At 40.7% G+C, this 10,879-nt stretch overlaps 1 protein-coding gene across 1 annotated transcript in view; it reads right to left on the bottom strand.

Annotated features, from left to right (window-relative positions):
• Positions 1 to 10,879, bottom strand: part of LOC145415676 (uncharacterized) — a 561,483-nt gene that overhangs the window by 88,585 nt on the left and 462,019 nt on the right. The window contains exons 55-57 of the mRNA XM_080284894.1: positions 6,477 to 6,638; positions 2,808 to 2,993; positions 42 to 2,519 (exon numbers count right to left, since the gene is read on the bottom strand). Of these exons, the coding sequence (XP_080141020.1) occupies positions 42 to 2,519; positions 2,808 to 2,993; positions 6,477 to 6,638 (2,826 nt within the window). The remainder of the gene's footprint in view (positions 1 to 41; positions 2,520 to 2,807; positions 2,994 to 6,476; positions 6,639 to 10,879) is intronic.

Genomic DNA, 10,879 nt, shown 5'->3' with positions numbered 1-10,879 from the left:
GGAAGATCTAACATTTTCTCAGACATCTCTGTTGCTGCAACTTGTTTAACATTTAATTGTGGGGTAACAGTCACTTGAGGTTCAGTCACTATGTCAGTAACGACTGTGTCAGCTGGGACAATATGTAGGATTTCATCTGTTACAGGTCTTGGCTCTTTTACTTCTTCAATCTCTTCTTCATGGGCAGTTGCCAGTTCTGGCTCTGTCACCATCTCAGTAATGAAGGAGTCAGCAGAGATACTTCGCAACACTTCCTCACTCACATCTTCTGGCTCTTCTACCACCTCTTCAGTTTCTACAGGCTGACCATCAATCATCACAATTTTCTTAATGACTCTCCTTCGAATGATTTTGTGCGTAGTAGCCACTTGAGGTTCTTCTGTCACTGTCTCAGTAATCACTGTGTCAGTAGGGAGATTTTGCAACATTTCCTCAGTCACATCTTCTGGCTCTTCCACCACTTCTTCAGTCTCTACTGGCTGGCCATCAATCATCACAATTTTCTTAATGACTCTCCTTCGAATGATTTTGCGCGTAGTAGTCACCTCAGGTTCTTCTGTCACTGTCTCAGTTATCACAGAGTCAGTAGGGAGATTTTGCAACAATTCCTCAGTCACATCTTCTGGCTCTTCTACCACTTCTTCAGTCTCTACTGGCTGACCATCAATAATCACAATTTTCTTAATGACTCTCCTTCGAATGATTTTGTGGGTGGTAGTCACCTGAGGTTCTTCTGTCACTGTCTCAGTAATCACTGAGTCAGTAGGGAGATATTGAAACATTTTCTCAGTCACATCTTCTGGCTCTTCTACTACTTCTTCAGTCTCTACTGGCTGACCATCAATCACCACAATTTTCTTAATGACTCTCCTTCGAATGATTTTGTGGGTAGTAGTCACTTGAGGTTCTTCTGTCACTGTCTCAGTAATCACTGAGTCAGCAGGGATACTTTGCAATACTTCCTCACTCACATCTTCAGGCTCTTCTACTACTTCTTCAGTCTCTACTGGGTGACCATCAATCATCACAATTTTCTTAATGACTCTCCTTCGAATGATTTTGTGGGTAGTAGTCACCTGAGGTTCTTCTGTCACTGTCTCAGTAATCACTGAGTCAGTAGGGAGATTTTGTAACATTTCTTCAGTCACATCTTCTGGCTCTTCAACCACTTCTTCAGTCTCTACTGGCTGGCCATCAATCATCACAATTTTCTTGACAATTCTCTTTCGAATGATTTTGTGGATAGTAGTCACTTGAGGTTCTTCTGTCACTGTCTCAGTAATCACTGTGTCAGTAGGGAGATTTTGCAACATTTCCTCAGTCACATCTTCAGGCTCTTCTACCACTTCTTCAGTTTCTACCAGCTGACCATCAATCATCACAATTTTCTTAATGACTCTCCTTCGAATGATTTTGTGGACAGTAGTCACCTGAGGTTCTTCTGTCACTGTCTCAGTAATCACTGAGTCAGTGGGGAGATTTTGTAACATTTCCTCAGTCACATCTTCTGGCTCTTCTACAACTTCTTCAGTCTCTACTGGCTGACCATCAATCATTACAATTTTCTTGATAATTCTTCTTTGAATGATTTTGCGGGTAGTAATCATATGAGGTTCTTCTGTCACTGTCTCAGTAATCACCGAGTCAGTAGGGAGATTTTGCAACATTTCCTCAGTCACATCTTCTGGCTCTTCTATCACTTCTTCAGTCTCTACTGGCCGGCCATCAATCATCACAATTTTCTTGACAATTCTCTTTCGAATGATTTTGTGGATAGTAGTCACTTGAGGTTCTTCTGTCACTGTCTCAGTAATCACTGTGTCAGTAGGGAGATTTTGCAACATTTCCTCAGTCACATCTTCAGGCTCTTCTACCACTTCTTCAGTTTCTACTGGCTGACCATCAATCATCACAATTTTCTTAATGACTCTCCTTCGAATGATTTTGTGGACAGTAGTCACCTGAGGTTCTTCTGTCACTGTCTCAGTAATCACTGAGTCAGTAGGGAGATTTTGTAACATTTCCTCAGTCACATCTTCTGGCTCTTCTACAACTTCTTCAGTCTCTACTGGCTGACCATCAATCATTACAATTTTCTTGATAATTCTTCTTCGAATGATTTTGCGGGTAGTAATCATATGAGGTTCTTCTGTCACTGTCTCAGTAATCACCGAGTCAGTAGGGAGATTTTGCAACATTTCCTCAGTCACCTCTTCTGGCTCTTCTATCACTTCTTCAGTCTCTACTGGCCGGCCATCAACCATCACAATTTTCTTAATGAGTCTCCTTCGAATAATTTTGTGGGTAGTGGTCACGTGTGGTTCTGCTACTGTTCTCTTAATAATATCAATTGTTCTTTCTGGTTGCCTGGACATTTCTTTACTGTTGTCAATCTGATTAATAGTACTTGCTGACTGGTTATATGGTGGTACATTTGTTTTTGCAATTGTACTCTCGCTTTTCAATTTCCCGTTGTGTTTTTGTGACTGTTCCCTCTTCTCTTCATTCGCCAGGATCTCCTACAATGAATTTCATATCATGTTAACTTTCAAGAGGATTTTCTGTATATTACGCACTATGATGCTATTTATTCATATACCAGGTATGTGATATGATGCCACAGATTATAAGTGCTGAGAGACACTGGCAGGAAAGAGGAAGACCACTCCCACTGTGAAGCCCCCGAAAAGAAGAATATGAGGAGAGGAGGAAGTAGAGGCCCACATGGGTAGAGTTGGAGAATGAGAAAACTATGCAAATCAGGTAGAGAGATAAGGACATGTGGGCTGATGGTGGCAGATGCGTACCTTGAGCTGCTGCAGACGATTCTGGAGTACAGTTCTAGTATCAGATATAGTCTGACTCAAAAATGCAAGGTGATTTCTCATCTCCTCAGCCAAAGACTGAATGTGTGGGTCCCCTTGGATTTGCTCACACTTATCCTGTAGTTCCTTTAGCTGCTGCTCTCTCCTGCTCAAGTCACGCTGAAGATTCTAGAAAGAGAACATAAAATTATATATTCACTGGAGAAGTTTTGAAACAGCAATAGTAATATCATGGTGGTAAGTCTAACATCCTGTAAAACTACACTCCGATAATCAGAACTAGTATCGTCCTGTATATTCAGTATGCATGAATCTCTTTAAACACCCAGCAAGTATGGGGTTTTAGCATACTTTGGCATAATAGTCTTGATAACCTAGGTTTGTCTAGGAATTCATTTGAAATTTAATGTAAAGTCAATGAGTTTTTAGTGGTAGGTGCGGGTGCTCACCATCCACTCACTTGATGTAGTGCTGCCCTCGGGTGTCTGCTCTTTCATCTCCTCCCTCCTTTCCTTCCTTCCTCTGTCTTTCTTTACTTCATTCTTCCCTCATCCTTTTGCCTGCAGGTGACTTTACACTCCCTCTTTTGTCTTTCTTTCCTTCATTCTTTCCTCTTCTGCCTATGGGTGACTCTACACTGAGTGACAAGCCAAAATGGTTTCCTGTACACCAGGAAACCATTTACTACGCTGGGTGGTAACCATATAACCAAATTATGGCACCTGGCAGTTTAGTGGGTAATTGCGGTGCTCCAATCAGACTGAGCCAGTGAAGGTTTATATCCAAGGGATGGCTGGAAGCATTGCTCACGTAATGCTACTCAGGGATGAGTGAGGCTGGTCACTCTCATCTTATGTCAGGACCAACTTGCCTAGCCCCGGGATCCTACGCTCCTCATGGGGAAAGGTAGGATTGAATGATGGATGGATGTCAATGAGTTTTGATAAATATGCATCTTCGCAATCAGAGCTGCACTAGCAGTCTCACGGCTAAATTTACTGAAGTTTATCTCTTCCCAAATCTTTGTTTCATTACTACAGTATTACAAGTTTAAACACAAGAATCTGAGAGAGGCAGTTTAGAATACTTAGTTAAATATTTGATGAAGTAATTTAAGAAAAAATTTAATGTAATTCAGAAGTGTCAGGTATCATATACGAAGAGATTCATGAACTAATTTGTCACAATAAGCTCAACAAAAGTTAGTTTGTCCTATATAGAATGTGGCACTTAATTATTTTATTCTTGCTACCTCCAGATAATTTGTTTGGCTTAGGAACAATCTTTTGTTGTGGATGAGCTAAACTGTTCTTCACTGGGTGCCATAACACCAATAAAAAAAATAAGAGCAGTGTGAAAATCAGTGGAAGTGGGACTATTAGGGAATGTCTGTGAGTTATGGATTGTGGACTGGATAAGAAATAGATTCAAAAGAGGTTTAATATTTATGGCATTATGTGGTTACCAAATAACTAATAACTGAATGACTGCTGCTTTAGGATGGTTAAGGCACTCAAGTGGATAAGGCCTGTAAGGATTCAGCTCTAAGGGTTGCTGGAGTTTACTGCTAATGTAATATTTCTCAATGGTAAGGGACTGGTTCCCTCATCCTCTAAGTCCAGACAAAATACCATAAGCCTCGGCCCATCTGCTACTGTAGGAACAACACAGGACTTCATGATGGATGGAGGAAAGATGTAAAAATGCAATTGCAATATTAGAGATACCTGAAACTGGCAGTGTGGTGTAAAGGGCATTCATGAGTTGAGTTTGAAGGTGGGATGTAGTGTAGTAGGGCTAGAAAGAGAATGGATGTGGTGAATTAGTCTATGGGAGAGTCAGGTATGAAAGATGATGAAGCTACAGAAATGACAAGGGACTGGAATGGATGGATGAAATACAGTATTTTTGAAGTGTATGTCATAGGGTTAGCACCCCTTTGTTAACTTGGTAGATGACTATGTAATGTTATCTGACATTGCATGGGAAGAGCATCTATAAAGAAAAAATACATTGATAGTACAGTGGACAGTTTTCCATGTGAGATGGAGCCAGGATTCTGAAGACCAAATGATGTGTGACAAACTGTATGGCCCATTTTACGAGACATACTGCTGATATTCTCTGACTTTTACATTTCTCTTTCTGTTACTGGATCCTACTTCACCTTATCTTTTATTATGGTTATTACTATTATCATTAATTACAGTGCTCCACTCGGATTGAGCTGGAGAAGGTTTATATCCATGGGGTGGTTGGGGTTATTGCTCACGTAATGCCACTCAAGGATGAATGAGACTGGTCACTCTCATCTTAAATGTCAGGACCAACTTGCCTAGCCCCAGGCTCCTATGCTCCTCATGGGGAAAATGTAGGATTGGATGATGGATGGATGAATAATTATCCTTGTGGTATGTGGGGGCACTCATCATCCACTCACTCGATGTATGGCTGCTTTGGGTGTCTGCCTGTTCCTCTCTTCCTTCCTTCCTCTTCTGTCTTTCCTTCATTTTTTCCTCTCCTTCTGCCTATGGGTGACTTTACACTCCCTCTCCTGTCTTTCTTTCCTCTTCCTTTTGCCTATGGGTGAATTTACACTCCCTCTTCTGTCTTTCTTTCCTTCATTCTTTCCTCTTCCTTCTGCCTGTGGGTGACTTGACACTGAGTGACAAGCCAAATGGTTTCCCGGGCATCAGGAAACCATTTACTATGCTAGGTGGTAACCATATAACCAAATTATGCACCTGGTGGTTTAGTGAGCAATTAAGGCACTTTAATCAGATAGAGCTGGTGCAGGTTTATATCCAAGAGCTAGATGGAGTTTATTGCTCACGTAATGCCACTCAGAGATGAGTGAGACTGGTCACTCTCATCTTAAACGTCAGTACCAACTTGCCTAGCCCCAGGCTCCTACGTTCCTCACAGGGCAACGTAGGATTGGATGAAGGATGGATGGATGGAATTATTATTATTATTATTATTATTATTATTATCATCATCATTATTATTATTATTGTTGCTGTTATTATTATTACTTTTTATTATTATTATCAATCATCCAATCCTATGTAGCCCCACGAGGAGCATAACAGCCCAGGGCTAGGCAAGTTGGTCCTGACATTTAAGACGAGAGTGACCAGCCTCACTCATCCCTCAGTGGCAATATGTGAGCAAAAAGCCCCAACCACTCCTTGGATATAAACCTTCAATGGCTCAATCCGATTGAAGTGCTGTAATTACCCACTAAACCATCAGGTGCCAAAATTTGGTTGTATGGTTGCCACCCAGCTGGTAAATGGTCTCCTGGTGTACAGGAAACCATCTGGCTTGTCACTCAGTGTAGAGTCACCCACAGGCAGATGGAAGATAAAAGAATGAAGGAAAGAAAGACAGAAGAGGGAGTGTAAAATCACCTGTAGGCAGAAGGACGCGGAAAGAATGAAGGAAAGAAAGACAGAAGAGGATGGAAGGAAAGAAGGATGGAGGAGAGGAAAGGGCAGATCCCTGAGAGCAGCACTACATCGAGTGAGTGGATGGTGAGTGCCCCCACCTACCACATTATTTATTATTATTATTATTGTTATTATTATCATTATTATTATTATTATTGCCTCAATAATGGTGATAATGATGATGATGAACAACACATACCTGATTAACTGTTATTTGTTCACGAATTGCTCCAACAGATCCTAGTGACACTTCACTTGTGATCTGAGAGTAGGTTTCAGTCACCCAACACTCCAAGTCCTGAAGTAGCTGCTGATACTCAATCAAATGGAACTTCTGTTGCTCAGCCTCACTGTGTTTTCCCTGAAAAAATAACACTGACATCAGCTTACCATTTAAAAATATTATCTATCAGTTCAGGGTCATACCCAGTTGGTGAACCTAATATTTCTTGATAATTTACACATACCTTGCTATCACCACAATTACTGAAAGACTGATGAAAATAGTCCCAAACATCATGACAGCAAAGGTCAATTCCAATGTAATTATAATTTAAATATCACACACACACACACACACACACACACACACACACACACACACACACACACACACACATACATACATGATGGGAGTAAACAAAGTTGACAGAGAAGATCTGTTTGTGTGGGATGCGAGAGTAACAGGAGGACACAGAATGAAACTGAAGAAGCCAAGCTGCCTGAAGGATATCAAGAAATATAGTTTTCCTTATAGATGCATAGACCTGTGGAATAGCCTGGACAAAGAGATCGTCAAGTCTAAAAACTTAAACGAGTTTAAAGGAAAATCTGACTTATTAAGAAACAGAGATGGGACCCCATGAGCGTAACTCATTTCCTATATATCACAACTAGGTAAATACAACTAGGTAAACACACACACACACACACACACACACACACACACACACACACACACACACACACACACACACACACACACATTTCAAAAGAAGTGTTGGAAATAAATGATCTGAAAACTCACAGCCTGACTGAATCAAACAAAATGGCCAGTGAGGCCATCTATATATCTATCTATAGCCCGACGCCCTAATCCCGCAAAGGGTGGCCGCAGACAAAACGCCTCCAAGTCGCTCTGTCACCCACCATTTGACTACCCTCCCCCCAACTCACCCCCCCCTCCCTCATATACCTCTCAACTCCATCCCTCCACCTCATCCTCAGTCTACCTCTCCCTCTCCCTCCCTCCACCTCACCTACATACACCCTCTTAGTCAGTCTTTCATTCTCCATTCTCTTCACATGTCCAAACCACCTCAGTGTATTTCTCCTAATCTTCTCAACCACATCCACATCCACCCCACAGCGTTCCTTCACTTCTTCATTCGTCAACCTGTCCCTCCACGTCACTCCACATGCTCCTCTCAAGTAACTCATTTCCACTGCTCTCACTCTTGACTTGTTCCACTCTTGCAAGGTCCATGCCTTGCTTCCATATGTCAGGGAAGGGATCACAATACTAACAAAAATTGAAGCAAGAAAATATTGAACTAGGAAAATAGTCAGAATAAAGTAATAATAAAAGGAAAAAGTGAGTAATGTACCAGAAGAACAGAAGACAAGATGGGCACATTTGCAAGAGGAACAGAACAGAAAGAAGTGGTTACTTTAATATTCAGAAACAATGGGAAGAAAACATGAAAAGAATGGATGAAAATGTAATGAGGATATTAAAAAAGAAAGAGAAAATAGAGAGAGAAATCATAGAGAGAAATCAATGTGTTGTGATACCTGGAGACAAGAAGATGGAGGAGGTTAGGCCAGTGAGAATCGAGGGAGACTCGAACCGTGTGAAGGAAATATTGGCCAAGACTGATCCACAAGAAGGAAAGTAGGTTAAAGAAATTGAGATAGTTTTAAGAATAGGGCCATACAAAACGGGAGAAGCAAGACCAATGCAGATTAAGTTTGTAACTGAAAGTGCAACAAAGGAACTTCTCAGAATGTTGTGGAAATTGAGCAGGGAGCCAGGTTTTGAAAACATTATTATAAGAAAAGATCTACATGAGGAAGAAAAAGAAGTTTTGAAGTCGCTGAAATACCAAGTGAAAGAAAAAAATGACAAAAGGTCAGAGGATGAGCATAAGAATTTTTTCTGGAGTGATGGACATGAAAATCAAGAAGTGGTATGTCAAGAACTAGAAGTGATGGAAAAAGAGGGGGATGGAAATGGTCACAGGAATTAGAGGGATGAATAAAGAAAAGACTGTATTGAAAAATTTAAAGATCATGTAAGGTAATGTAGATGGACTAATATCTAAGAGAGGGGAACTAGGAGATGATATAATAGAAAAGAAACTAGAAATTATCTGCTTGGTAGAGACCAAATTGCCCTGGGATGTCAATACTAAATTATTTAGATGGAAGGAATCAGTGTGTGGAGGAAGGATAGAGAGGGGAAGTTTGGGGAAGGGGTAATGATTTTAACTCATATGGATTTAAAACAAAAAGGATAGAGCTTGAAAACACAACAGCAGAAATTTTGGGAATGGAAACAGAAGATGACTATGGAGATAAAATAGATGTAATGGTATTCTGTATGCTTCCTCAAACATGTACTGCTGATAAGAGAATGCATTGTACAGATGAAGATGTTAACTGAATGAAGGAATAGAATAATAATCATAGGGGATTTTAATTGTAGAGAAGCTGACTGGGAAAATATGGATGCTGGGAGCAATGAGGAATTGTGGGGCAATAAATTAATGATATTGGTCATGGAAAATATGCTGACTCAATTAATTAAAGAAAATACATGAACTAGAAGAGATGATGAACCATTAAGGCTGGACCTGGTATTCACGAAGGACCCAAATGATGTGAAGAATATAACCTATCAATACCCCCTAGGTAGAAGTGATCATCTAGTTAATGAGATGGAAATGGTGACAGTGGTGGAAAGTGAGAGAAAAGAAAAACAAAGAGAAAATAATGTAATTATGGAAAAGCCAATTTTGCTTCTCTAAGGAAATACAGTATTTCCAAAATATAGACTGGAGTATGGATGTGGTCAAAAATGTCAATAAGAAGTATGAGTTTCTGATGGAACTGTACAAAACAGAAATCAGTAAATACATCCCAAAATTCTCCACAGCAATGGAAAAGAAGAAAAAATGGTTCAACAATAGGTGAGAAAGGCACTTGAGGCAAGAAACAGAGCATGGAATAAAGTGAGAAGAAGGTATAGAGAAAGGGCATGGGAGGACTATAGGAAGGCTAGAAATGAATATGTAAAGAGATGGAGAGAGGAAGAAAGGATGCATGAAGAAGATATTGTAACTAAATGTAAAAAGGAACCTAAGCTATTTTATAGGTTTGTAAATGGTAAAATGAAAATTAAGGAGAGTAGAGCACAACTGAAAAATGAAAATGAAACTTATGAATGAGAAGATTTGTGCAGAATAATGAACAATAAACTGCAGGCAGTTTATGTACTGGAAGAGGAATTTAATGAACTTGAAATGGAAACCAAGATTACGAGAATGGCAAAAATTACAATTGACAAGAATGGTGTGCTGCAGATGATGAGGGACTTGGATGTGAGGAAAGCAATGGGACCGGATAATGTTGCTGGATGGATCCTGAAAGAATGAGCTGATCAATTAGTGTGGCCTGTTTATGTCATCATAAACAGCTCTCTTGAAAATGGACATGTACCTAAAGACTGGAAAACAGCAAACATTGTGCCAGTCAGGGAGGAGATAGGGAAGATCCACTCAACTACAGACCTGTATCACATATTAGTGATGTTTGGAAAATTTGTGAGGAAATTATCGGAAAAGATGGATTAGGTAATTACGAGAAAATGAAGTGATAACACCAGGACAATTCAGTTTTAGGGAAGGATGATCTTGTGTTACCTGTCTACTAGGTTTCTATGGTAGGGCGACAGATGTCATATAAGAGAGAGAGGGGTGTCTACCTAGACCTCAGGAAAGCATTTGACTGGGTACCCTATACGAGACTGCTGTGGAATTTGAAGACCTTTGGAGGAGTGCATGGGAAACTATTAACCACTAAAGACCTATGGCTCTCAAATGACAGTTATGGAAAATGTCGCATAAAGTCCTATCACTGTCAAATGACAGTTACGGAAAATGTTGCATGAAGTCCTATGGCTGTCAATGGTACAGAGGCTTCCAAAAACTGGTGGTAGGTAGTATCGACTCTTTTATGGCATATATGGGACCTGGCCAATGGTAACTACGGGATCAGGTGGTGGGAGGCATAATCTGGCCTCTTCCCTGGGTGTGGGGACCACCCCCCCTCCCCAGGCCATCTCTCCATCTCCCGTTGCCCTATTGGATCCTGTCTTCCGTGTTCCCTCCCACCCAAACTGTCCCCCACACCCCCCTCTAGACTATACTGGGTGTATGTGGCAGACATATTCCCTCTCTTTCTCCCCCTCCTGATAACCCCCACACTCCCTCCACCTCCCCATTACCCCTTATTTCTCAAGGATGTCCCATTCTCACTCATAGTGGGGTGTGACTCTTTTTTTGACAGTTGACTGTGCAGTAACCATTAGATATATGAGTG

Source organism: Coenobita brevimanus, chromosome 13, assembly GCF_032717465.1.
Source record: "Coenobita brevimanus isolate Jiangsu-jjx chromosome 13, ASM3271746v2, whole genome shotgun sequence".
NCBI classification, from domain to species: domain Eukaryota; kingdom Metazoa; phylum Arthropoda; class Malacostraca; order Decapoda; family Coenobitidae; genus Coenobita; species Coenobita brevimanus.
Note: the sequence above shows the minus strand (reverse complement) of the source record. Positions and strands in the feature narration are given on the sequence as shown.